At 38.6% G+C, this 26,979-nt stretch overlaps 1 protein-coding gene across 5 annotated transcripts in view; it reads left to right on the plus strand.

Annotated features, from left to right (window-relative positions):
- Positions 1-26,979, plus strand: part of DST (dystonin) — a 292,214-nt gene that overhangs the window by 198,291 nt on the left and 66,944 nt on the right. For all 5 annotated transcript variants that reach the window (XM_053938621.1, XM_053938622.1, XM_053938616.1 and 2 more), the window contains 13 exons: positions 743-919; positions 3,532-3,655; positions 5,514-5,722; positions 5,993-6,310; positions 6,491-6,657; positions 7,191-7,347; positions 7,603-7,729; positions 10,080-10,142; positions 10,951-11,186; positions 12,797-12,926; positions 14,508-14,707; positions 16,187-16,682; positions 17,556-19,030. In XM_053938621.1, coding sequence (XP_053794596.1) covers positions 743-919; positions 3,532-3,655; positions 5,514-5,722; positions 5,993-6,310; positions 6,491-6,657; positions 7,191-7,347; positions 7,603-7,729; positions 10,080-10,142; positions 10,951-11,186; positions 12,797-12,926; positions 14,508-14,707; positions 16,187-16,682; positions 17,556-19,030 — 3,879 coding nt within the window. The remainder of the gene's footprint in view (positions 1-742; positions 920-3,531; positions 3,656-5,513; positions 5,723-5,992; positions 6,311-6,490; positions 6,658-7,190; positions 7,348-7,602; positions 7,730-10,079; positions 10,143-10,950; positions 11,187-12,796; positions 12,927-14,507; positions 14,708-16,186; positions 16,683-17,555; positions 19,031-26,979) is intronic.

Consider the following 26,979-nt stretch of genomic DNA (forward strand, 5'->3'; position numbering starts at 1 on the left):
CAGTATCTGGAAGGTTCAGAATATAAATATTTAATGTAACTGTTTATAAATATTATGACTTGATACAATCAGAGTTTGCTTGTGAAACCATCTCCAGAAAGTCTGAAAGAGTTTCACTGACATTTTTATGTGACAATTTGCTGTAAACATTTTGGGGCATGCTAACACATAATAGGACTAATAGGATCTTGTTCAGATGACATTTTTAAGTGAATAAAACAAAGCATATGTACAATACAATTGTACATATCACTTTGGATTCACGATGCAGGTAAGGAAGTTATTAAAACAGTACTCCACTGTCTCTATTTTAATGAACATACATATCTCTCCTGATTTTTTTTTTTTTTAATCTATCTTCTTGTGGCTTTCTACATTTCTACTTTCTACTCGCTTTCTACGTTTTTGGTACCAGAGTTCTGATAAAGAATCTTTATATAAAGATTCTGAAACAAACATTATTCCTGAAGTTTTTCCTATTCTAGTACAGCAAGTAAGATGCCAATTTCCCACCTGCATCCGTGATTTAATCCTAAATCACCCTTTAGGAGCACAAACTGGTGAGACCTGCATGGCCTGTCCAACTATCATGTCTTACTTCAGAAATCAGTTAGACAGTGAAATGATGGAAGGAAAAAATTATCCAGTATAACAGGAATGAATGTATAACTTTGAGATTGGTATGAAATGCAGCACACAGTTAATGCCTGCATATTTGCTTGTTTCTTTTTTACTCTTTTAGTGTAGCATCCTTGGAAATAACCTTAAAGACTTGGTAGATAAATACCAGCATTATGAAGATGCCTCATCTGGACTTTTGTCAGGTCTCCAGGCCTCTGAAATAGCTGTGAACAAACAACTGTCAGAGCCAATTGCAGTGGATCCAAAAAATCTCCAAAGACAACTTGAAGAAACCAAGGTGAAGAACTTTAAAATGCAGCAGCACTTTTGTCCTAAAAGGAACTGCTTTTTGTCTGGCAAACAGGATGATCTAATATAATCCAAGTGGCTGCAGGCCAAATTCTTGCCTTGCATGGGGGCATACAGCTTCTATGGTTCCGAAATCTGCCTGTCCAGAGCAGTATCTGAAAAGCACTGGATGAAAAAAATGGGGTACCAAGATGGCATTAGCAGTGGTGAAAGCAAGATGTGTTTTCTATCTCTTAGCAAATGATAGGGTGAAATCTGGCAAGTTTTTGAACTAAGAAAGGATTTAGTGATTATGGTTTGCTGTCAGAATAAGGCTTGGATAGGGTTCCAGGTAGAGCGGTCCATTTGATTGTTGTCTGTGACTCTTGATTTTTTTTCTGTTCACATTTGTGTGTTACTTCATTATGAAAGGGCTCATACAGGTACAGTGTGATGTGAGTGGTCTGTCTGCCTGTTTCAGTTTCATCCAGTGCTGTATACCCTGCAGAGCGTGAATTTAACATAATTTGTGTTGCACAGAAAAACAGTGGTTTTTATTTTTTACCACTGAGGATGTAACTCATGACTTTATGTAAATCCTAGTATAGGCAAGACAAGTTAGTGATAGAGCTTGTGAAAATAAAACTCTGGGTACCTCTATAAAGTGTAGGTTTGGAGAAGACTTTAGGAAACCAAGTATATGGTGAGTAATATAAAGTTTCATCCAGTCTTCATCTTTGAACTGACTGTTATATTTTCATAAACACATTCAATCACTTATACTATAAAAAATGCAAGATTATTTGTTTTTTAGTGAGCAAGACTAATGGTCAGTCATTTCCTCACTGTTTTGTTTGTGCTTGGTGAAGTATCAGTGCAGGTCAGACACATTTACTATTGAAAAATCATAGCCAATGGCTTTAGGAAAGTACATACTTTAACCATTTCCCTCACATCAGCCTGAGCAGTAGTTACCTTTATATATGGTGTCTTTGAAATTGGCTACTGGGAATGCCCAGCACTTTGGTGCATGACAGCAAAAGGAGACAAATAACAGCCGTGTTTAAGACAACAAAATTAAAAGTATAAATTGTGAACTCCTAACAATTGAATGTTTAGGTACATTTGTGCTTCCAAGCAGTGAAAGAGTAGGAATAAAACCAATTACAATTTGAAGCTTCATTTAAACTTTTTGTTCCTTATGCCAAAATGAATTATATTCTCTATAATGCAAATTTTCATGGATGTAATACAAAAGGAGTGAGTACTAGGGCTCTTTTTATGAAATGTCTACATGGGTTACTTTCCACACAAAAGAGCACTCAATGGCTGTGAGTTGGGAAGAAGGGAGAGGGTACAAAATGTCAAAAGATTCAAAGGAAGAGAAAAAACAGGAGGCTGAAGAAAGCAAGCCAATTAATGAAAGCAAAACAAAGAGCATTTTGAGGAAGTCAGGTGTTGCAAGTTAAAGCTGTCCCTTGTAGCCAACACATGCAGCTGATAATCCAGCTAGACACAGACCTTGGCAGCATGGTGAGGTCTAATCTTTTTATGGGGATTAACTGTTCTTCAGAATATTCTTCACTGCCTCTGGCATCAGCTTGCTTGCCTTCTGTTAGTATACAAGGTTTTCTGGTACATCTTTTTCTTTCTTTCATCTTTTATTTTTTTTTTTCCTTCTGCACAATTGCTAGCCTAAGCCTCTTCAGATCTCTTAGAGACTCATTGTGTCAAATGGGTCAGCAAGATGATGTACTGTGCTCTGGCACACTCTTATGCTCAGGGTACCAGTGCTGAATACACTGACAAAACTTCTTTGTGCTGGCAGGGCACATAGGATTACCTTTAGATTCATATATTCATTGAGTGTCAGTGAATATCAAAAAATAAATGAGATGTCCCTTCATTTTGGACTTATATAAGTTTCATGTGAATCAAAACAAACACTAACACAGGGGCCTGAAATAATTTAAAGATTATTTATACTAAAGTACTTTTACACACTAGAGAAATAAAACCACTAGAAATTGATTCAGCCTTACTGTTTTTGTTGACTCTGGCAAAAATCATGGCTGGGCTAGTCTCTGAACATGTGTTCCTTGGTTAGGTGGACAAACCTAAGCAAAATTCAGCCACACTGCTTCAGGCAGTGAAGGCAATCATCTTGTTTCAAGCTATTCCTGTTTGTGCTACAATATCAGCCTGATCCTTTGTCAATACCACTGCTGGTGAATGTGTAACTGCTGCTGTTGATTGTATGCTTTTCCCTCTGAATTGTTCTTAGATGCTGAGTTGAAAAATGTGTTTATAATAGTCTGTACAAAGGCTCTTTAGAAACAATTAATCAAAAGACACATTTGAAGTTACATGCAAGAAATAAGTTGGGTCAGACAAGTATTCTAAAACATAAGGTAAAAAAGATGGTGCATGAACTAAAACAAGGGCCAGAAGGTTAACAGCAGCCATAACCACTGTTCAGGATTTTCCTTAAGGAGAGGTCACAAATTGAGTTAGTTTATTCCCAGTACTAAGTTTAGGTTCTGTGATGTATCTCAAGTCTTGCTTATGTTAATAATATCAACTGTACTGAAAAGCATAACTGATAATAGTGGAATTTTACAGGTTCTTCAGGGACAAGTGTCTAACCACCAAATTGCTGTAGAAAAACTGAAAAAAGCGGCTGAAGTGTTATTGGACACGAGGGGAGAGTTGACACCAAACAAAGATGAGATTCAGAAAACACTGGGTAAAATATTGGCTTTTCTTAATGCCTCTTTTTATCACTTGTGTCTGCATGCAGGTTCTGGAAGAGAAAAATTACAGAACTTCCACATTCTTATGTCACTGTTCAAGTCCATGTTTTAGTTGAGTTGTAAGTCATTACAACACAGTAATTTTATTGTTGGTTTCTCCTACATGGATCTATCTGCTTTTCACTGTCATTTCATTTTTTTCTTTTTACTGAAATAGTGATTGCTGAGCAGAGGTAGTGATTTGCTGAGGATCATAAATTCTCCAGAGAAAAATGACTCCAAGGAGCCTATTTACAAGCAGTTATCTGAAGTTTGCTTAGCTTAGGAATTACTTCCTTCTAAATTTAAGAAACTGTCTATGAGGGGGTTGACTTTGGCAGGCTGCCAGATACCCACCTACCTTCTTTCTCACTCCCCTTGCTCAAGTTGACAGGGTAAAAATAAAGATAAAGAAGCCCACAGGTTGATATAAAGACAGGTAGATCACTCACTTTTTACTATAATGGGTAAAATAGGCTTGACTTGGCAAAAATTAACTTTCATTTGTTGCCAAATAAAAAGGTTTGGGAAATGCGAAACAAAGACAAATTACAGCAACACTATCCTCCACTCCACTCTTTTTTCCAGGCTCACCATCACTCCTTTGTTCCCAACTAGTCCCCCTTTCTCCCTGCCAAACAGTGCAGCGTGGATGGGAAATGGATGCTTGTGGTCAGCCTGTAATTTCTCTGCTGCTGCTTCCTCCTCACACATTTCCCCTGCTCTGGTGAGGGACCACTCCACAGGCTGAAAACTTTTAGGCTAATATTGTTGCAGTGTAGGCTGCATCTCCTTCAGGAAGCATCCACTTCCTCTGGCATGGGTCCTCTATGGGTCCTCAGTGTGATTATCTGCTCCTCTATCCTCCATAGGCTTCAGGGGAATCTCTGCTCCAGCATCTGGAGCACCCCTCTTTCTTCTCTGACCTCCATGTCTGCAGGGCTGTTTTCATACTTTCTTTTTCCTCATTTCTCAGGTCCATGCAGTGTTTTCCCTTTTCTTAAATGCATGTTTCCAGTGGCACCACCAGTTTGGCTGAGGAGCTCAGCTGTGCCCTGTGATGGGTCAGCTGGAGTTGGCTGCAATCATCTGTGCCTTCCATGGGCCAGCCCTTGACCTCTTCTCACATGAGCAAAAAAAAAAAACTTGTCACTAACAAACCCTCACCACCACCAAAACCTTACCACCTACACCTAATACTCTTTCCTATAAATTGTGAGAAGTAGCAGAGCATGACGTTCACCACTCTCTGAAGTTTGAAGATGCTCTCTGTGTAGCACCCAGCTATCTCTTCATAGAATCCCATAAGTAACTTGCAGAACAACAAAATAAAACAACAGTGCCTTGATCCTTTGGAGTTGGTGATAAAACTCTATGGGAGGTACATGGAGCTTTTAACTTTCACAGAGTTATCTTGAAAGTGTTGGATATGTAATGAAGGACCATCTGGAAGAACCTCTCAGATCTCACAGTAACATAAGACACATAATTGTAGAAGACCTGTCTTAATACTCTGCTATTTTACTTCATGGGAACAGTCAACAGCTGTCTTAAGCTAGAGCTACGTGGAAACCAGTTTCTAACACTGGGAACTACAGCTGTATGCTCCCTCATTTCCCTTGTCTGATGTGTTTCTTGGCTGTGTTTGAAATTATTGGTCTTTGCTTCCATGTTTTTACTGACTAAAGATGACTTTTTTTGTCCTTCATTCTAACATAGCAATTTTTGACTCAGCTGGTGAGTGCTGGTGAAATAAGCTAAAAGCTTAGTTTGGCTAGAAGAAGGAATTGAAATATATCTTCTCTTTAACAGATGATATCGTGGAAAGATATGACAATTTATCCAAATCTGTGAATGAAAGGAATGAGAAGCTTCAAGTAACTCTGACACGATCCCTAAGTGTGCAGGATGGTTTGGATGAAATGCTTGATTGGATGGAAGGAGTTGAAAAGAGCCTTAAAGAACAAGACCAAGTGCCTTTGAATTCTGCTGCTATTCAGGACATTATTAGTAAAAGCATTGTAAGTAGCATTCTTTGAGAAAAGAAACAGTTGTCTAATAGTTCAGATTTAAAGAAAGAATTAAAATCTTAGGTTGGCACCTTTTATGGATTAAAAATACTTACTGAAGAGGACGGTTCTATGAAGTGAAACTGCTCATTAGGATTTTTGTAGCTGAAATAGATTACACCGATGATTTAGCTGTAGTGATTTGTTGCTTTATATGGTAGATGAATTTCACTTGTTAAAATTTAGTTGCAAGTAATACAAAGTAGTTCTTGTATGTTTCAGATGCTAGAACAAGACATTGCAGGTCGCCAAAGTAGTATAAACACTATGAATGAAAAAGTGAAGAAGTTCATGGAAACAGCAGATCCATCCACTGCTTCCACACTGCAAGCGAAAATGAGTGAGCTTGCAGGACGGTTTTCTGAAGCAAGTAACAAGCATAGAGAGAAGCTTATGAAAATGGAGGAATTGAAGACTAAAGTGGAGTTATTTGAAGGTCTTTCAACAAAACTTCAGTCATTTTTAGATGAGAAAAACCAGGCTCTAAGTGAGACAGAGGCACCCAGAAAGGATGTTAGTGAAGTGTCTCAATACATGCAGGTACGCTAGCATTCAATTTGTATGTGTTGTGGGTTCTTAGTCTAACTCAATCTAAGTGATTGAATAAGAAACAAGGCATGGGGTTTTTTTCTAGCATTGGTTGGTTAGCTAAAATCAAGAGTTGAATTTTGAACAAGTGATGGTAAAGTCTAATAAGGAGAATGTAATCCTATTTTGCAGGAAGCTAGTGTAGAATTGGCACAACACAAGAAGGATCTGGAAGTTTTGAAGCAGCTCCTTGAAGAACTTTCATTCCATGCTCTTCCTGGAGATAAAGCACTGGTATCAGAAAAAGTAAATGCTTTGTCAAAGAAATTCAAAGAGGTAGAGGAGACAATAAAAGAAAAGTAAGTTGGATAATCAAAGTGTTTCCATTTTGGCTAATAACAGAGTGTGAATGTTGTGATTACTGCTACCCTTTTTTATGCAATCTGAAGATATTGCAGTTGACCAGAGTAAATAAGGGATTTTTCTTGGAAGGAAAAGATTCTATTTGAAAATGTGTCTATAGTTAGTCTATCTGGCCCAAAAGCTCTAAAAAAAGCCATAAAGATATGTAATTTTTCAAATTTTGTGACATTCACAGGATTCTTGGCAATTTTAAGAAAACCCTACTTCTCCCCTATTGTGATAGAACATAAATTGCTGCTTGTGTATATTGCTTTAGAGCACTATTTGGCATCAGGCTGCAAAGGAAAACTGGAGAAATTGTAAGATTCATAGAAGTTACCATTGCAGTAAGACTAGGTTTTGCACATTCTACTTATATCCATAAAATTTTTGACTCTTTGAATTTAGGAATAGTAATATCAGATTAATAATATCTGTTAGTTTAATTATTAGAAAGAATACTGTCATTCCTTTGTCTTTAATTGTCTAGAGAAGAGGATGTATCATCTTGTCAGAAACAAATGGATGCTTTTGAGCTCCTTGTAGAATCATTAAAGAAATGGATAAAAGAGACGACAGAACGAATTCCAGCAGCACAGCCCTCTCTGAATACAGAGGAGTTAAAGAAACCTTTGGAAGATACATTGGTAAGCCTTTGTAAGAGAAGTGAAATCTGGCTGAAGGAAATAAGACACCTATTACTAATATTAAAATACAGATTTGAGGTGTAAGCTGTCACAGTAATTGGGACTAGGGGGCTTGCAGTCTGCATTTACATTCCCATTTGCTTTTGTATGTCTACAACAGATTCCCAAGCAGCAAAGTTGTTCCTTTCTGTACACTAATTCTCTTAAGTTTGAAGTCAGTTTTGTAATGAACAAATTACTATCTTTCTTAACCAGAATTTAAAAGATGAGTGGACGTTAAAGGCACCTGAACTGCAGAAAATGAATAGCAGAGGAACTTTGCTGTGTAACTTAATCACTGCAGTGACTTCTCCTGCAAAACTGAGAGCAGTTGCCAAATCAGGTAGGCTTTTGTATAATCAGGTAAGCCTAACATTCCAAGAATTTTTAAAACCTTTAAGACAAAAATCAATGTTGTTTCACCCTTGGATTAGCTTTCACAATATCATGGCTTGTGAGAAAACATTTAGCCATGTCTCTCCTGACCATTGCTTGCTGTGATTCTATTTAAACTAGCTGCTGTCTAGCTGCTGTAGTAATTCAGCACACATTCTCATTGTTTTACTCTGCCAAAATAATGTAAAAGTGTGCTGATGTAAAGGTTTAACATGTCCTAGAGTTGTTATGTAATTACCAGATAGTGAATAAAATGACAGTTTCACAGTGGCCTTCACCTCATCCCAGAAAGCTTCTGAGAATGAGAAATCTACTTATTCTGATCAGTGTTGGGTGCTTCACATATCCATCAAGTCTGCAAGCAGGAGAAATACAAACCTTGCTTTGCAAACTCTGATGTACCTGCACAGAGATACCTATTATATAAAAGCTATTCTGGGACACCAAGCAAACACAGAAAGGTTTGCAGAGTTGTGGAGTTTTTGTTAGAAGGTTAATGAGGAGATGGTTTATTTAAAAAATGAGCCTAGGTAAATGTACTCATCCTAACATGATATCATAATTAGTATTAGTCTGTTTGTTAGTTGAAACAACAGCACAGAAGGAAAACAATTTTGTATCTCAGCGTGATTTTCCTGGGCCAAAATGTGTTTTCTGCCTAGACTTTCAGCTAAATTCTACTGGAAATCATAATTTAAAGATAGCAAGTCTATTTCCATGATTTTTTTTTACTCTAGTGCTGAATATTAATTTGTTTTACAGAAACCAGTAATTCTGCCAAGTATTATTCCAGACATAGTTCAAGGACATTGGGCATTTTAATGGCAATAAGCACCTTTTCAATCAATTCTTGAACTGACTAGGTCTGGAAATAAATTCAAGTGTGTTGGCCTTCACTGGTCATCTGTAAATGACTGGGAGGTTGAGGACTGACAGAGGATACCTATTGGGCAAAAGTAGAACACTTTCTTTCTTATATCTCTTTGTAATAGCTACTTCTGGTTTTCTGGTTTGTTCTATTTGTTTTTTCTACTATTTATTTGGGCTCATTCCCCTGCCTCTTTCCTACTCAAATGCATCCAGATAGAAAAAATAGTTAAATAGCTATCACATAAGAGCAGCTATAATCCTCCAGACCAGAACATTTGCCCTCATTGACAAGAGCTGTACTGTGTATCACTTTATTGCAGTTGTAAATACCAGAGTCCAGCTAAAAGAGTGCAAAGATGTACAGGACTCTGGCTGGGGCCTGTGACTTCTCTTATCTGGTTTGTTTTCTCTTGCCACCCTCCAGCTGCCACTAATGTGGTCCTCACTGTCCAGCTGGTACTGGGGGGTGATGCACAGCCTTTTCCAAGGCAACCATTAATCTTTCTCAGTTAATTACTCTTCTGGGAATACATATGTGCAGGAGAGCGGGAAGTGATTCTCCCTGCAGTTCTCTGCAGTGTGATCACGTGGCCCTGCTCTTTGGTCTGTCTCCATTTTACAAAGCCCATTAGCTCTGGTTTCAGAGGCTCTGATATAGTTAATTAGTGTGGCTGCCTCCAAGTGACAGTAAGGACTTCAGGTATGAGTGCCACATTGCAATTCCTATCATGGAGCACATGCTTCAGTCTTGCTTATGACAAGCTAGTGAGGGATTAATCCAGTTGGTCTTGAGAACTTTCTGTGCAGAGTTACAATGTCCAGCACTAAACCATGTCCCCAAGCAGCACATATACATGTTTTCAAAATACCTCCAGGAATGGTATCTCAGCCATTTCCCTGGTGGGTAAAGGTGCCCTAAGTAAGCAGTGCCTTTGGTTGTGGTGTGTGCACTAAGCACTCTGGGCCTCTGCTGTTTAATGTTTAGTGCTCTCCTCAGCTGCAGCATTTGCCAACTTGCCTTCTCCCAGGCTATACCCATCACAGCTGGGTAAAACCAGCTGTGTTCTCAGTGGGGAACAGGGTCCTTTGGGGGAGAGGAAGGAAGTTCTGTTAGCAATCTGGATGTGAATAAGCCTCACAGATGGGTCATAAGCCTTTGGCCCTGGTCAGTTGTTTAGTACAGAATTGTGAGCAGTAGGACCGCTGATCATATGTGCATCCTTGTAAGTGAATGCATGTACACCCTACCCACTACGCACATGCTCTGCCTATGTGATACCACTTATGGTACTGGCTGGCTGGAGCTTCCTTCTTGAGGTTGTAATGACAGCTATGGATCATGCTGTTCCCACCTCTGTTCCAAGAGGTGGGGTTATGGTGGGAAAAGGCTCAGATAAGCAAGAGGCTTCGTCTCTTTTGATCCACAGGTGGCACAATTTTAAATGGTGAAGGAGGAGCTCCAGGAACTCAGGATTTCTTGAAAAATAAAGGTCAGTAAAAATTTCAGCATGTGACAAAGAATTATTGCTTGCCAATTACTGTTAAATATGGAAATATTTTTTAAATGCTGTACATAAATCTGCTTGTAGCAGTCATTATTAGACTTAAATTTCACATCACCATCACATAAGACAATTACATTGACTAGGGCACGATATTGTAAGTAATTATAACAATGCCTATCTTATTATTTCTTTGAAGACCAACCAAATCTGTCCTGGTTTTCTGAATCAACATATACTTTTATAAATGTATATGGGGATTGCTATTTTAATATAAGACATGACTTCTGAGAAATACCTTTCAATGGGGATTGAAACCTTAACACCCATCAGTGTTCACAACATGTGTATACACAAATGTACAAAGATACCCATTTTATATACGTGTGACCGACTCTTTTATAGAAACAAGGGAATCTTTATATAAGGACTTTATAGTAGCTGAACTGTAGCCCAGTATATTTAACTTTTGGTCATGGAATTGTTACTTAAAATACTAAAACAGCAATGGGTAGAAAGATTGAAACATGTCTGTGCACTTGTATGTATTGAAATAATGATTTCTGTGAAATAAGAAGTTCTTGCAAATAGGAACTTATATTAGCTCATTCTGATGTAGTGTTGTCACATTTAGAGTGGATTGGGAATAACTCACATATTCAGTGACTTCTTTTCTTACTTAGGAGACTATTAGCTACTGTAACTCAGAGTACTCTTCAATACTGTTTCACTACACTCAGTATTGTTTCAGGGGCTTGTAACTTCTAACACAGTCTTTGTGAACCTCTCTTTACAGAACTGACAACTGTTCAACAAGCTATGTCTAATGTAAATCACAGCTATGAAGATTTGGGAGTTTTATTGAATGAAAAGATTTCAGAACTAGAAAGTATGCTTTCAAAAATGCAAAATATTCAGGAAGAATCGGCCTCAATGATGCATTGGTTGCAAAAAATGGACAAAACTGCATCAGACTGGGAAGCTGCTCCAACAGATAGTGAAGCAGTTAAAGCCCAAGTTGAACAACATAAGGTACATTGTGCCTTCAAACAAATACTTTTACTTGTAGTTGTTAGGCAGATGCTATGAAATAACTGATATCTCAGTCTAGCTTAATGTTACAGAGAGTATTTAAATGATCCTACTAAGCATATTAGTCAGGCTTAGAGCAAATCTGGCAAACTGTGTCAGTGGAGTAAAGGAGCACTGTGTCAGAGAGAATGAGTTTTGCAGGTCAGAAAATAGTAATTTTGGTGGACAGTTTGAAAAGGTGAGGCTATACTGATTATGCAATAAACTTTTTTAATCTTAGTTGTTTAGAGGTGTAGAATAGATTACTTTTAATATCTGAAGGGCTGTATGTGTCCAAAAGCTGTTTGTGCAGCTGCTGGCTCACTGATGCTCCACAGACCTCCCGGTCTCTGCAGCTGCAGTGGCTTATGTCTCTTCCAAGGCAGTGTTTCTCTTCAGCAGCCCTGTCATGCTTGTTAAGTTATATAGCTGCACAACAGCCTCCTTTTCCCTTTACAATTGATATGAGAAAACCACTGAATCAGCAGTAAGCTCCTGTCCTGTTTCAGCACTGGAGACATATGCTTCCCTAGCAATGAAGGACAATATTTACACATGTAAGGTTCATCTATAAAAGGAAATGTAATGGATAGGGAAAATTCTTTTCTTGCTTGTGATTGTATATAAACAAAGACAGAATTAGATTTAACTGAGTTTCTTTTATATTTGGCAGGTCACCCTTAAAAATTAACCTGACCAGCTACCAGCTTCCTCAGAGCTGGATAACATTCAGTCATAAAATTCAGATTTAAGTGTGAAAGAAAACCAGCTCTTTTTTCTTAACAGAGAATGTGCAAAGCTATCATGATCATCTAACCCGCAGTGTAGTAATAGAAAAGTATTCACAAATAATTGGAAAACTGAGTGAGTGCCCAGGCAAGAGTCATCTGATGCACTGGACCTTTTACTAGAAGCTCTAAATCAAGTACAGTTTGTTCAGTGTTTATTTTTGTGGGTTTTGGATAATTAATAAGAAACATTCACTTCTGTCTGCAAGAACAGCATTAATTAGGATTTGCTGGAATATCTCAGGTTAGAGATTCCAGGTTCTCTTCTTTTAGGTTTACACTTAAAATTCTGATTCTCTTTAAACTATGGGTTTAGGAGATCTACATAAAATTGTTTGTGATAGCAGGCTTTCTACTGAGGTAAATGAGGCCATACCACCCTCCTCTCTGTTGGAGCTAGCCAGGTTATTTCTGCTGTGAGCTGTACTCTGCATCAGTCAGTTTGCCTTCTGTACACAAACAGATTCCAAGCGTATGTCGATATGATGGGACCTAGTGAATCTTACTTATCTGAATTCTTCTAGTTCTGTCACTTTTTCAATTAAGCAATAATTATTAATATAGTTTATATCTGTCAGGTTCGCTCTTCCAAAAAAATTGACCAGCAGCATATGTCATTATAACATGTTTTGAGATTCATAATAGAAAAGTAGTATATACAGGCTAGGTATTTAATTTTTTTATCTTCATTTTTGGGACCTCAGTATTACGAATTGCAAACTTTACCATTCTTCTTTAGTCTTATATTTATTCGTTTATTTCTTTTATCACCTAAATGTCCAGCTTTTTGAAACTGAACTAAAGCAAAGTGCAAATAAAGTGCAGGAACTGAAGGACAAAGTTACAGAGCTGTTGGAGAAGAACCCTAACTCTCCTGAGGCACCTAAGTGGAGACAAACATTGGATAAAATAGGTATTTCAATAAAGCTATATTATAACTCAGACTGATTTGGAAATTGTTTTATTATGAGTTTTTTTATTTATTAACAATAACAAGTATTTTTAATACCTTGTTTCCTCTTACCTCTTAAATTCTGTGGAAATAACTCAATTTGCAAGCATGTAGATCTGAAGTAATTCCAGTGATGTCCAAGGGTTTTGAATTTGTATTAGTGCATAGGCTATAGCTTGACTCAAGGCTTTATCTTTTTCAAACGTTGTGCAGCTAGAACTTGATTATCCAGTTACAAACAACATATATATTTTGGGTTTTTTACAAAATGTAACAGATTAAAGTGATTCTAATTTCATGTAGAAAATTGTTTGAGCTGTTGGTAGTGCTCTTCTGCATGTATTTTCCCCTTGAACTAGAGGCTTTTGGCATTTTGTGGGTTTGGTGGTTTTTTGCTGTTTTCTAAAACTGTATAAATGTTGCTAAAAATTTTTTAAGAAGCCAATGAAAAAAAAAGAAAATTACCATGTTTGGTGAACAGATTTTGAGATATTACAGCACCTAATTGTCATGAGCTTTTAAAATTTGTTTTCATGTTAGTCATATTTTAAATAATTACAGGTCAATAGCATGGTATGTCAATCTTGATTCATAGTGATAGGCATTTCCATTGCTACACAAACAGTAATTTTGAAGCTGAGAATTTTTCCAGTCTCGCCTGCTTGTAAGTGAGACTCTGAAAAGTTTAAGTGGTAAGTAAGGTCTCCAACTGGTAGGTAAGGTCTCCAACAGACCCTTAGTAGAGTTGAAAGGGGATTAATACAGAATGAGCAGAAGACTGTGAAGCAGCAAACAGAGCTGTAAAAAACAGGCATGAAAATTAGGGACAGGGAGAGTTAGCAAAATACCAGAACTGACTGAGCAAGCACTGACAGTATCAAAGAGGGAAAGGGGGAAGTTAAAAGATTAGGACTCAAAGGCTGCTCTGGAAGCCACTTGCCACAGTGGAAAAAAACACAGACTGGTGAGGTGTGAACCTAAGCTCACACAGCACTTTTGAAATACCTATATGCAGAATTATTCTCATTGCTCATCATTTGGTACCTAGTTTAGATGTTTTAGATGAATGGTACAGGCATTTGAAAGACTTAGGCTTTTTCAGAGGGCTGTTCAGAGTTGAAGCCTAATTTCAGGCTTCTGATCGCCCTTGAAAACTTATGAGGCTTTATTACTGAATAAGCAGGATATTTGTCTATCTAAATCAGGCACCTGAGTTATAACTGAATAGAACCCTTTGCCTTCTATATCATTTGAGACCAAAGCCTAAATTTGGGGGTATTTAATTTAGTAATATTCTAGTATAATTTTATTACATGTTGAATATTCATTGCTCTAAAAATTCCGCACGTGGCTGACTGTCATCCAAGTGCACGTGGGTCTGACTTAAAAGATGTTATTTGCAGAGTCACTGCAATAAGGCATCTGGAGTTAATCAGCACGAAGCCTTATGAGAGAGCTCTGTTTATGTTTCATATATAGTCTGCTGTCTCACAATCCATCTGCTAGAACATGCATGCAATATGTTAACATTATCATTGTTAGATTCCAAATGGAAAGAACTCAATCAAGTTACATCTGAGAGACAACAAAAACTGGAGGAGTCTTCAAATTACCTGATCCAGTTCCAGACAGCAGAAGCTCAGCTAAAGCACTGGCTTGTAGAAAAGGAGCTAATGGTCAGTGTGCTGGGACCATTATCAATTGATCCTAATATGCTGAATACACAAAAGCAACAGGTTCAGGTGAGTAGTGCCAACACACATCATTGATTTAAGTTTCTTCTGCCTTTTTGTTATTAGCAAAGTAGTATTTTGCATCTAGAGCAGAGCATGGTTAGTATAAGCCATTAGATTTGTTTATCTTTTGGTATCAGCTTACATCATACTTGGCTACACTAATTACAAGAAAAAAATTATCATAAGAGTGAAAAGAGATCAGAACAGGTAAAGAAAAATGTTGGGGAGACATTGACCGTTGATCCTCTAATATGTCCTTCTGTTTAGACCACACCGTGATTTCTCTAGTGAAATGAAAATGTCCTTTGAATGTTATTAATTTGATATTTTACTGTTATTCCTCATGTACAGTCTGTGGTTAGAACTAGCTTTTTGAGATTTTATTCCCTTGACTGTGCCAGTAACTAACAATAATATGAAGGCAAGTGAAATGCAGTACTGTGGATAGATATGGGGCCAAGAGTGTCAAAGACAGAAGAAAAAGCATAATGAAAAAGTGGAGTAATTTACTGACAGCAACACAGCAAATTGCAGACAAAAGAAACTAAATGTGAAATCAGATGAAGTTGCAGAAGGTAGAAAATTTAATTTAAAGCATTTCTATTAATGCCAATTATTCTAAACTGATAGGAAATTATTTGTTTTTGAAAAAAAACTTTTTATTAAAGCTTTAATAAAAAAAGCTTTAAAAATAAAGCTTTAAAAAAGCTTTGAATAAAAATTTAGTATCAGTATTGTTTAAAATGAAGTGTTCAAAGCATGAACTATATTCTAATACTATATGAAATACTATGACTCAATACTAGTTTGAAAGTGCTTCAGAAGTCTAGACAGATGGCATAAGACTATCATGTATCACTTCACAGTCCTTAAAAGTTCAACATAATTGACTTAGGGTTTGGAATGTTTTGTAAAGTAAAACCATTATATTTGTCCCTTCTTTTGCAAGCACTGTGACTTATTGTCAAAAAAACCCAAAATGAGAACCAGTGACATAAACTTAAAAGGTCTTACACTACACATTCAGTAATTTTGTGAATTAGCCAAATAGTGTCTGTTCTATAATAAAACATTGCAATATTATGTCAGAATACACCTTCTTTGAAGTTTTTTCTTAAGGCAAATATCAAGAATTTCTAGGAAAGAAGACACTTCTTGAAACAAAACAGCACTTACTTTGCTTGGTGTGGTTATTTAATTACTGTAGTATTAACAGAATTCATTGTTTACTTGTGTCTCCTAGTTGAATTTCTATTAGATGATGTGTAAATTCACCTCATTTTTTTTCTGTTTCTTTGATGCAAATACTTGGAAGCAACATCGTTTATGTAGAAGGCACATTTATTTCACTGGCTTTTAAACTTGGATACACTCAATAATGGAACTTAGCTACAACAAATTCTACTTTTGTTTGAATGATTTTTTGTCAGAAGCACTTTTTTTCTCATGAAGTAAATTCTTTTTAAAATTCTCTTTTTTCCCTAGATTCTTCTCAAAGAGTTTGACACCAGAAAGCCACAATATGAGCAGTTAACTATGGCTGGGCAGGGGATTCTGGAGAGACCTGGTGAACATCCACCCTCCCATGAAATTGTAAAAGAGCAACTGGCAGCTGTGGCACAAAAGTGGGACAGTCTAACCAGCCAGCTGAAGAAGAGATGTGACCGGATTGACCAAGCCATTGTGAAAAGCACAGAGTATCAAAGTTTACTCAGGAGTCTCTCTGATAAACTAAGTGCCTTGGATAGTAAACTCAGCAGCAGCCTGGCTGTGAGTACACAACCTGATGCTGTGAAACAACAGCTGGAAATTGCTAAAGAAATGAAGGAGGAAATAGAACTGGAAATGAAGAATATAAGTGCAGCACAAGCTCTTTGTGAAGAGCTGTCAACACTGGTTGGGGAAGAATATTTGAAAGCAGAACTTACAAGACAGTTAGACGGCATCTTAAAATCATTTAAGGATATCGAGCAAAAATCAGGTTGGTATTTATTTAAAGAAAAACAGTAACTAAGGCATAAAGTAAGGCAAAAGATTGTGATAGAGGTGAACTGAGCCTGGTGCAAGAATCCCCATGCCTTGAAAAGGTAGGAACGATGCTTGGGATCTCTAGTGAATAGTTTGAGAGATAACTTGGAGTAAAATAGCAAGGCTGCTTTTGTCAAGTCTTCCTTCAGGTGCATCTTCACTGAATTAGAATACCAAAAGAAGATGCTGTTGAGCTACCCAGCTTCATAGGGTCAGAGTATAAACCAAAATAATAATTTCTAGGCAAACATCAGTTACTGGCTTAGTGAAACACAGTGGTAATTGTATAAAACTGCCTGTGACAGAAGAGGGCTGGTAGTCTGCAGCCTTTCCTTACCTTGTGAACAACAGAAGTGAGCAAGTAATACATTGCAAGTGATATCATACTTTGTGCTCCCTAGCAGCCTCAGTTTTGGGTTTTTAATTTCCTCTGATCATGAGGAACTTCAAAGAATCTCCTTAGGAAGGTGTATTGCCTGTAGGCCGTGAGTTAGACACTACTGTGTTATACCACTTAATATTCCCTGTGCTTACACTTCCTAGTACCATGAATCACAAATGTGTGTTTTTTACCACCAAAATCTGCTCAAATGTGATCCATGTAGACACAGACTGGATAAGCTCACCTCATTTGATTCATGTCTCTTGCCTTCACTGCTCTTCTGTATTACAGGAATGAGTGTGCCCCTTGCAAGAAACTTGGTTGTCTGCCAGTCAAACTCCACATACTAAGGGACTGGCTTCCTTAAACTTAATGATCATGCATAATGCAATCACTATTAGTTATTATTTCTAATGAACCTCTGTGCTGCCTTCTCCTTTGTAGATAACCATGTTCAGCAGCTTCAGTCAGCGTACGCCACTTCTCATCAGTTCCAGCAGATGTCTAAGGACTTTGAGGCCTGGCTAAGCAAAAAGAAAGAAGAGCTGAACCAGGCTCGTCCCGTGTCAGCCAAACTTGATGCCTTGCAATCACTAATTGAAGAACAGAAAGATTTTAAGAAGACAATGACTGATCAGATTAGTTCCTATGAAAGAATTGTTGCAGAAGGAGAAAGTATCTTACAGAAGACTCAAGGAGATGACAAAGCAGAGTTACAATCCCAAATTGCCACACTCAAGAATAAGTGGGATGAAATGAATAAACAAGTAAAAGAAAGGGAAGATAAATTAGCAGATTGTCTGGAGAAAGCCCTCAAATATAAGCAGCATGTAGAAAATCTGCAGCCATGGATAGAGAAGTGCCAAAGCAACCTGTGTGAATTGAAAGTTGGCATAAACCCTGTTGAAATAGAGGATTCTATAGTTCAGGTGAGGGCATGGCAGAAGGACCTGGATAAACACCATGGGATGGTGGAGCTATTAAATAATTCTGCTGAAAGTTTGCTCAATGCAAGTCAAATAGATAAAGAAATTATTCAAGAAGAAACTAAGGTGCTGAATCAGAATGTGAAAGTGGTTACAGAACAGTTGCATAAGAAGAGAGAGTGCTTGGAAAACATGGCACAAAGACTGAAAGAGTTTCAGGACTCATCCAGGGAAACTGAAAGACAGCTTAAAAGTGCCAAAGAGCATCTGGAAGCTCATGACTCACTTGGACCTCAGTCATTCAGTAACAAACACCTGACAATGATGCAGGCCCAGCAGAAAGCCTTGCAAGCTTTAAAGCCTCACGTTGACTTAGCAAAAAAGCTTGCCCAAGACCTGGTGGTAGAAGCTTCTGACTCAGCAGGTGTTTCTGACCTCTTACTCCAAGCTGAATCTTTGGAGCAAGAATACACTGCAGTGAAGCAGCAAGTTGAGAATAGGTGCTCGTTCCTGGAGACCAAACTTCAGGGAATTGGTCATTTCCAAAACAGCATCCGAGAGATGTTCTCTCAGTTTGCAGAGTTTGATGATGAACTTGATAGCATGGCTCCAGTGGGGAGAGATCTCAAGGTGTTGCAATCACAGAGAGAGGACATAAAATGTTTCATGAAAAAGCTGGGGGATCTTATAATGAATAATGAAAATGCTAATAAAAACTGTAAAATTATGCTGGCCACAGAAGCTGAAGCTTCTCCTGATCTTGTTGGTATTAAGAGAGACTTGGAAGCTCTAAATAAACAGTGCAACAAGCTACTAGACAGAGCAAAAGCCAGGGAAGATCAAGTGGATGGTACTATTTGCCGTGTTGAGGAGTTTTACACTAAGCTAAAAGAATTTTCCAATTTGCTTGGGAGAGCTGAAGAACATGAAGAGTCACAAGGTCCTGTTGGAATGGAAACAGAGGCTATTAATCAGCAGCTGAATACATTCAAGGTAGGAAGATTGCTTTCTTACTATTACAAAGTATTTTACCACAATACCATTTTATTAAACAGCATAGTGGAAGGGACTGGTTAAGTGCAGACCTTAGTGGAGTCTTGTTTCACAGCAGTCTGTTCTGCCTGTATGCATTTTATCTGTTTTAAATGGGGATCTTATGCTCCAGAGAAGATTTCCTTTGCTACAGCTTGGCAAACATCGGGAATTTTAAATCTCAGCTCTCAGTTCCTGCACTCCAATTCCCTCTTCACCTCTCTTCACTATCTTATCTTCTGTAATCCATCTGCCTTTCTGTTTTTGAGAAATTGCATATTGTCTCTATTTGATGTCCATGTATTACAAAACTTTCATCTTCACAGTGGTGTGAATTTTAGACTCCAGTGTTCACATACCAGCCCACATTCACTTTGCTCATCTGAGTAGTTTAGGTTTTTTTCACCTGGGTATAGGTTTTAGCATATTCAGGTTTAAGATGTTACTTTTTGCCATTTTCTGTTCTGATACACTGGCCAGTTTTACCTCACTGAATTCCACCCTTACCTAGAAACATCCTAATAAAAAGAAAACAGGCAAAATAATCCCTGTATGATATTGGGATTTTTCTGTAGCATCCTTATCCAAAATGCACTCCAGAACTTCTGTGTGTAGCTTTTTTTAATATGCCAGCTAGCAATCCATGTCAAGCTCAAAAAAATGCATTGCAGTGATAGTGAGTGTTAATTGACCTTTGCTGCTGAAATAACTACAGATATTTGCTTGGATTAGGTTACAAGAAATGAATTTCTAGTGCTCACCAGAATGATTTATGGATGTAAGCAGTGTTTGAAAAAGATCATAAATCTCCTAGTGGCTATATAGTAGCACTGAATATTCTACACAGCTTTGGTTTCATTCCAATATAATATTGATTCAAATGTTTGTATGATCTGTACATTAGTTGACACTTAATGATAAAGCCAAACCTTCATTGCAGGATTTGATAAGCCATGCTGTTAAAAATTTGATGACCTTGGAAAAGAGTCATTACATGGCTGGCCAACAGAGGGTGCATTTTGCTTGCTTAAGCCATATTGGAAAGGAAAATTAAACCAGAAAACTTTCATCTGGGAATTTCAAATGGAAGTTACTGTGAGTTTTGGTGAACTTTGAGAATGCATAAATAGAGACAAAAAACTTGAACAAATAGTTACATTATGAGGAGATTCCATCAGACTGGGAGGATTAAAATTGTATGCCAGTCTATCCTAACAAGTCTATCTCAATTTAAAAGAGAAACAAATGGCTTTTCTTTGTATATGGTTAGTAAAACACTTTGGATATTGGAAAATAGCAACAGCTTCTGCTGTGAATGCTCTTTCTTACATTGGCTGTACAGGACTTCAGTTGTAGCCAGTTTAGGATCTCTGATTTCACAACATTTCTTACATTTTCAAACATTAGGTATAGCTTCAGGTCTTTGTTAATAGGTATTTTATACAATGAATTGTATATGTACAAATATGTATTTTTTTATAAAGAAAAATGTTTCTGGAGTGTTACTACCTAATGAGCGGGGGGTAGGAAAATCCAATTCCCTGTGTGTTGTCCCAGTGTTAAGAGTTCATCAGGGCATTGGACACAACACAGCAGTTGAGCAGTTTGGGAGTGAGAGACCTGTGCAGACCAGTGAGGTAACAGCATCCCTGGTAATACAAGAGCTTATGTGGTAAGAAGACAAAAAAAAAAAAAAAAAAAAAAAAAAAAACCAAAAAACCCTGGAGAGACATAAAGGAGAACAGTGATAGCAGCATGTTTATATCCAGAAGTCTACTCCGGGATTGTATTTATATGAGATATTTATAAGCTTAGAAATGTGTTTTGCTTGAAGCAACTATTTTAGGCCATGCTTTTGCTTATGATTAAAAACACAATGCCATTAAACAGGAGGTGAAGAATGATGAAAAAGTGAAGGGGTTGTTTAAATAAGTGAAAAGCAAATGCAGAAATAAAACAGCAGAGTGAGGAGCCTTTGAAGAAAGGAAATAGGGAGACCAGAATGGGAAATTTTACTAAGTGAGAGTGTAGTTAGTGAAGAGGTATTGATAGCAGGAGGATAGGGATCAACTCTCCTAATGCTTGGTGTCAGTGCTACTGGGGCATATCAAAATGACAGTAAGTAATCTATCTGTTTATACTCTTTGCCCTTCCAGAGAACAGTTCTACCTGAGGCAGCAAACTGTAGGGAGACTGGATCCCACAGATCCTGCTCCACTCGTGGTGTGTTTGTGTTTGCTCACACGTTTGTGCACGTACGCAAACACAGGAAACCTGAAAATGTGGCTGTGGCCACAAAACCACTGTCTGGCTCCTTATGTCTTTAGCTTCTGTGGTCAGCTACAGTCAACTTCAATTCCTCAAGAGTAAAGCAAAAGAGGTGTTCTTTGGTATAGATCTATTAACATGAAATCTTCACTCTCTTCAGGGAAGGATCTTGTGTAATGGGCCAGAGGTGGTTTTTGTGGTTTAACCAATTTTTATGTACAAAGAGTTAGAGCTGCGTGCATCTTCTTGGCATGACATTAAAACACATAATGTTTTTTAAAAAATAAACTGGCTTTGAGCTGTATTATATATATATATTTAAAATGCATATGCATACTTGTTTTATTTATATTTCTTCTTTGTAATGTACTTATTCCAGTCAGTATAGAGTGTTAAATTGAAAGTAGTTGCTGTCAGTGTTAAATTTTAAGTAGTTGCCATTAGTGTTAAACTATATTTATTTACAGTGCAGTTATAAAATTTACTTTCTGTAAATGAAATTTTTCAGAGCAGTTCATTTCAAAGTAGAACCATGACTCTTACATCACTTCAGGAAGAGTATAATCAAATGAAGAATTTATCTCAAGTAATATAAAACACACACAAAAAAGTACTCATTAACTTGGCTTTGTAAGACACTTTTTACCCCAAAGTTTGTATGCAATGTGTACATTAGTCCTGAAAGGAAATCTCAGTAAGTTAGGTTTGTTAAGGTACACAGAGTCTGCCACCATTCTTCAAAAGCAAAACAAAAAAGAATTGTGCAAATGGACAGAGCCAAACACTCTGGGTTTAAGTAACTGCACAATGCTAGAATGTTTACAGTTGGAGAAGCATTTGCAGCTAGTTTCTTTCTGAAATAAAGAACCCAAAGTTGAATTATTTTATGTCATTCTTCTTAGTAAAACCAACATGTCACTGTTACAGCTTTCATGAGTATGTGGTTCATTTGATCTTTGCTTTTATTTTTGGATTTAAAGTAGATATAGTCATTAGAGGTTGCCTTCTAATTGGACTTTATGGGAATTTTTAGGTAGCCTGAGTATTCCTGCCAATAAGCTTGAACTAAGATTTTAATTGGCTTATGTTATAGAACCACAGAATTGTTTAGGTTGGAAAAGACCTTTAAGACCATTGAGTTCAATGTTAACTCAGCACTGCCAAGTCCACTGTTAACTGTGTCCCTAAATGCCACATCTACATGTCTTGTTAGTTATGTAGAGGGTGTCAGTCCTCTGATTTTTGCTTTGAAGGCAAATAATGTTGAAGGCATAATCAGAAGTTTCTCTTTAAGATCCTCTTGGAGCTGTGTTGCATATCCCATGTGCTCTTTACAAACCCTAGAATGAGATACTAAAATCTTCCATGGGATTTACTACAGTTAAGGTCTGTATTGAAAAGCAAAGGTAATATAAGCAAGTATGAACATTTTTAAGAGTTGCCTTTTGGAAGTGACTTACCTGTCATACAAAAGTCTTCAGCAGAAACAGTGAAAAATGGTAAACTATTTTTTAACTGTTAAAATAATTTTGCTGTTGAACAAATACAGACCAATTTCAGCTATACACTTCCCATATAAAATCATGCAGCACTTTCTGAATTCAGCAGGGATCTATCTGGTTTTGGTTGTTTTGGGTGAAAATAACTATGGATGATAGGACCTTTCATCAAAAGTATTTAAAATTCTTTTTGCATCTTTACTATTACAATATATTCTCTGCTAGAGAATCTAGAGGTGAGGATCTGTTTGGGATAATCCAAATGTTATATGGCTGCTCACCAGAGAGGAGGAAGAGAGAATTTGTTTTGCATGACCTTAGTGTTTTGATATGTAGCTGACTGTTTATTAAGTAAATCAATAAACATGAAGTGTGTTATGTTTGTATTTCTTGCATACAGTGTATCCTGCTTGTTGCTTAATGCAGAACGCTCAGGCTGATTGTAGTGAATGCACTGTGTTAAGCTTCAGCACTAAGTGCCTTATGCTGTCCTTAAACTGAGATCTGAATTGTTCCTGAAACTGATGGCTGCTGTCACATCAGCAGCTCAGGTCTTTAGGGGTTTGGCTTCTACTGGAGTGGAGCTGCTTGGTCATGGCAACTCCTCCTGTGCTGTTGGCAAGTTTCCTGTGAGTCTCCCAACCCTTCCCCTCTGTGATTATGAGCTAGAAGTGTAGGTGCAAAGTGTTGAACTGTATTTAAAAGATGTCAGTTTCCAAAACCAGAATCTTTGTCCTGATAGGCTGGTTTAAGGCTCCAATAAATCCTACTGGAAAAAAAAAAGAAAGAAAGTCTTTCAGATACAGTTAGGGTTTTATTCCCAATATTTTAATGTTTCTTTCAGTAGGAGCTGGATTCTTCAGGAGCGGCTGCCCTGCCAGCCAACACCACCCTAACTAAGCTCTTGCCTCAGGGCCAGCGACCAGACTGAAAATAGTCAAAACTGTACTGAACTTTGCATGTCAGGTGGAGCAATCTGTGACTATTCCAACACCTAATCTAAACACTAGGCGAGTTTGGGGGATTTCTTTTTTCTTTTTTTTTTTTTTTTTTTTTTTTTTAAGTAATACAGAGGTAAAGTTTCGGTGTAACTTTGGAAAGGAAGCCTCCATTGAAATGACTGCTTCACGAGACGGGGCGATGGCGTGCGGGCGCGGTTAAAGCGCCGCTTCCTCCCCTTCCCAGAGCTTCTCCCGGGAAGGCAGCCGGCCGGAGCGGTGTCGGCCGCTCCCCCAGCGCCGGGAGCGGGCTGCGGCGGGAGTGATGTCACCGCCGGGCGGGCGGCGGAGCCTCCCCGCCGCCTGCCCTCGCCAGCCCCCTGCACGGCACCGAGCGAGAAGCGAAGGCGCGGGCGGCTGAGGAGATAAGGAGGCGGCGGGGAGGGCCGGAGGGAGGGGAGCCCCCAGAGCGGCGCTCCGGGCGCGGGCGGGCCGGTGGCAGATGTTTGCAGAAGAGCGAAGCGGTGCGTTCCTGGCGGCTGGAGCGGGGCGAGCCGGGCGCTGGGCGGCCGCGCCGGGCGGGACGCGCCGGCGCTGCGCGGCGGGGGTTTCCCTTCCTCGGCTCCTCGGCAGCTGCGCTTCAGGAATGAGGAGGAGGCGAGGGCAGCCCGCTAGCTGCAGCTTGTAGTCGGGACCTGCCGAATGTAAACCTGCCGTGCCTTCGGGGAACGCGCCACGCTTGCTCGGCTCTGCAGCTGCCTTCAAGAGCTCTCCAGGATGGCATCGGGAGAATCGGCCTGAAACGTTCTTTTTCCTGCTCAAAGGATCCATTGGCTTGGCTGCTAGAAAGGGATGTTTTCCTGTGGGACTCGTGGAGGCACCGCGAACAAGCCTGTTACAAGAGGAGGATAAGCTGCCTTTCAGATCAAGGTTATTTATAGCTACTGCCAAAAAAGTAAAGGGCTGTTTTATTATTCTTACTGTTCTGGATTTAACTTATTTCCCCCCACCCCCCAGAATTTTCTCCGTGCCTTGGTCAGGACCATACAAGCCACTGTGGATTCTGTCTTTTTAAGCTGCCACACCATGTTTTATTTATAAAGGAGATGGGACCCTGCAAGCCAGCTAAATGGATTACAGTTAAGCAGTCATGTACAGAAGATAATGTACTGCCTTCTGTAACACTTGTTCATTTGAAGGCTTGTTTGGGAGATTTCAGATACAGATTCTGACCTGGAAAAATAAATGAAGCCTTCCACTGAATATTTGACATATTTGGCTACTGCTGGTTTCTGCTATACTTTGTTTTTCTGTGGCATTGGGACATTTCTGTTACTTTCTTACTGAAGCACTTTATATTTTGGGGGGTGGAAAACCTCATATCCAGGTAAAATCAAATTTAAAGAGATGCACTGATTATGAATGACCTCAGCCACTTCATATCTTATGATGTGTATTTTCATGTCTATGCATCTTATGCTAAGGGCAAGTTGACTATTTCTTCAGATTGCTAGTGTTTTTTAAATGTTTGCCCTGAATCTGTGAAAACGGAGCTATACTTGTGTGAATACTTTCAACATGGGGAAGCCACTTAGCAGGCCAGACTGTCTACGTCAGAATCCTCCATGTGTTGGCAAAGGGGAAGAAGATGAAGATCTAAATATTGAAGACTGCTACGTTCCCCAGAGGTCTATCTATGACACTGTGAGGCTGAATGAACAGATCGATTCAGGCTCCAAGGGCAGCCTCTCTTCGAGGCATTTCACAGACCGGACCTTACCCTACAGTCACAGAACACTGGACATCAGTACTTTGTGCTCCAATGGTGCCCTTACTTCTTCCAGTGTTTTTGAGCTCCGAAGCCGTGAAGCTAACAAGTTAGATGAAAAAATGATCTTTGATGCTCTTAAGCTGAACAGCGATATAATTCGGGCAGCTGGGTTACCCAAGGCAAAGTCTCACACCGAAAAGAAGGAGCATAGGCGGTCGTGGAGAATGCTTGTTCCACCCGGCTTTCCAGATTACACTAATAGAAGTGAAAGCTCCTTTAATGAAGCTGCTGATCTGTCAGAGGCAGCTAGACTAGGCAAATGCAAATGGGGTACGAATTCTCTTACCTCGGAAGAGGATGATTCTGGTTTATGCAGCCCTCCAACAGAAAAGGAAGATAAACAAGATACACCGTTAGCAGGGGAGCAAACTCAAATACGAAGTCTGTCTTCTGCAGAAGATATCCGTGTAGTAGGTCAGTTCAGACCATATATCCCAGCAGTTTGCAGAGAGCAGCAAACCACACTGCTTGCAAGCATGAGTGTCCCTGTCAAAGAAAACTGCAGACTGGCTTTGCATGACATTTTACCCTCTGGAAAAGTAAAACAAAACAATGCCCAGACATGTGAGAGTGATCAGGAAGGGATGGAGGGGAAATGCTCTCACTTAGAAGGTTTCAAAGAGAAAATTCTGTCAAATGAAGATCCTCTTCAAGGTGATGAAAGAAGTCTTACCCCTGACAAAAATGAAGTGGAAAATGCATATGAAGTTCATGAAAAAACTCAAATACAAGTCACAACGGTAGAGGAGGATTATGTGGATGATGTATCTCTTCATGTAGATGTTTATTACACTAATGCTGCTGTAAATACTAGTGACTTGGATTTTGCAAAATATGAAATTTTATCTGATACAGAGGAATGCAGTGTAGCATGTACAGGCTCAAATGAAATGGCATTTTCTGTTCAACAGCTTGATTTAGATAGTACTGTAAACTGCCCAAAAGTTTTCCCAGAGAGAGATAAAGGCAATATCTGGACTACTGGCATCCAAGACACCTTGGATACAGTCTGCAATGGCCTCTTGTCCAACAAGGTAACTAGAAAAAAAAATTCCATAGATTTGTGAAATAGTTGTAGTGTAACCATAAAAATATTTGTTTAAAACACTTAAGTTTTGCCATCATTGCAAAAACGTAACTTTAAAAAAATTATTAATTAGGTAGATGCAGTAATCAGTGCCACTTGCACAGCACACATGGGGTGTCCAAAATAGGTGAAATAGTAAGTATGGGAAATGAACTGGGGGCAGAGTCTGAGGGAGTGATTGTTACTCCAGCTGTTTGGAGCAGGGCTGTTGTTGCCCAGCTGGTGCCTGTCTGTTGCTCCCGACGTGGAATGCTTCCTCCGTGGTCGCTCTTGGTGCTCGGTGTCTG

The sequence above is a fragment of the Vidua chalybeata genome, chromosome 3, assembly GCF_026979565.1.
Source record: "Vidua chalybeata isolate OUT-0048 chromosome 3, bVidCha1 merged haplotype, whole genome shotgun sequence".
Classification (NCBI taxonomy): domain Eukaryota; kingdom Metazoa; phylum Chordata; class Aves; order Passeriformes; family Viduidae; genus Vidua; species Vidua chalybeata.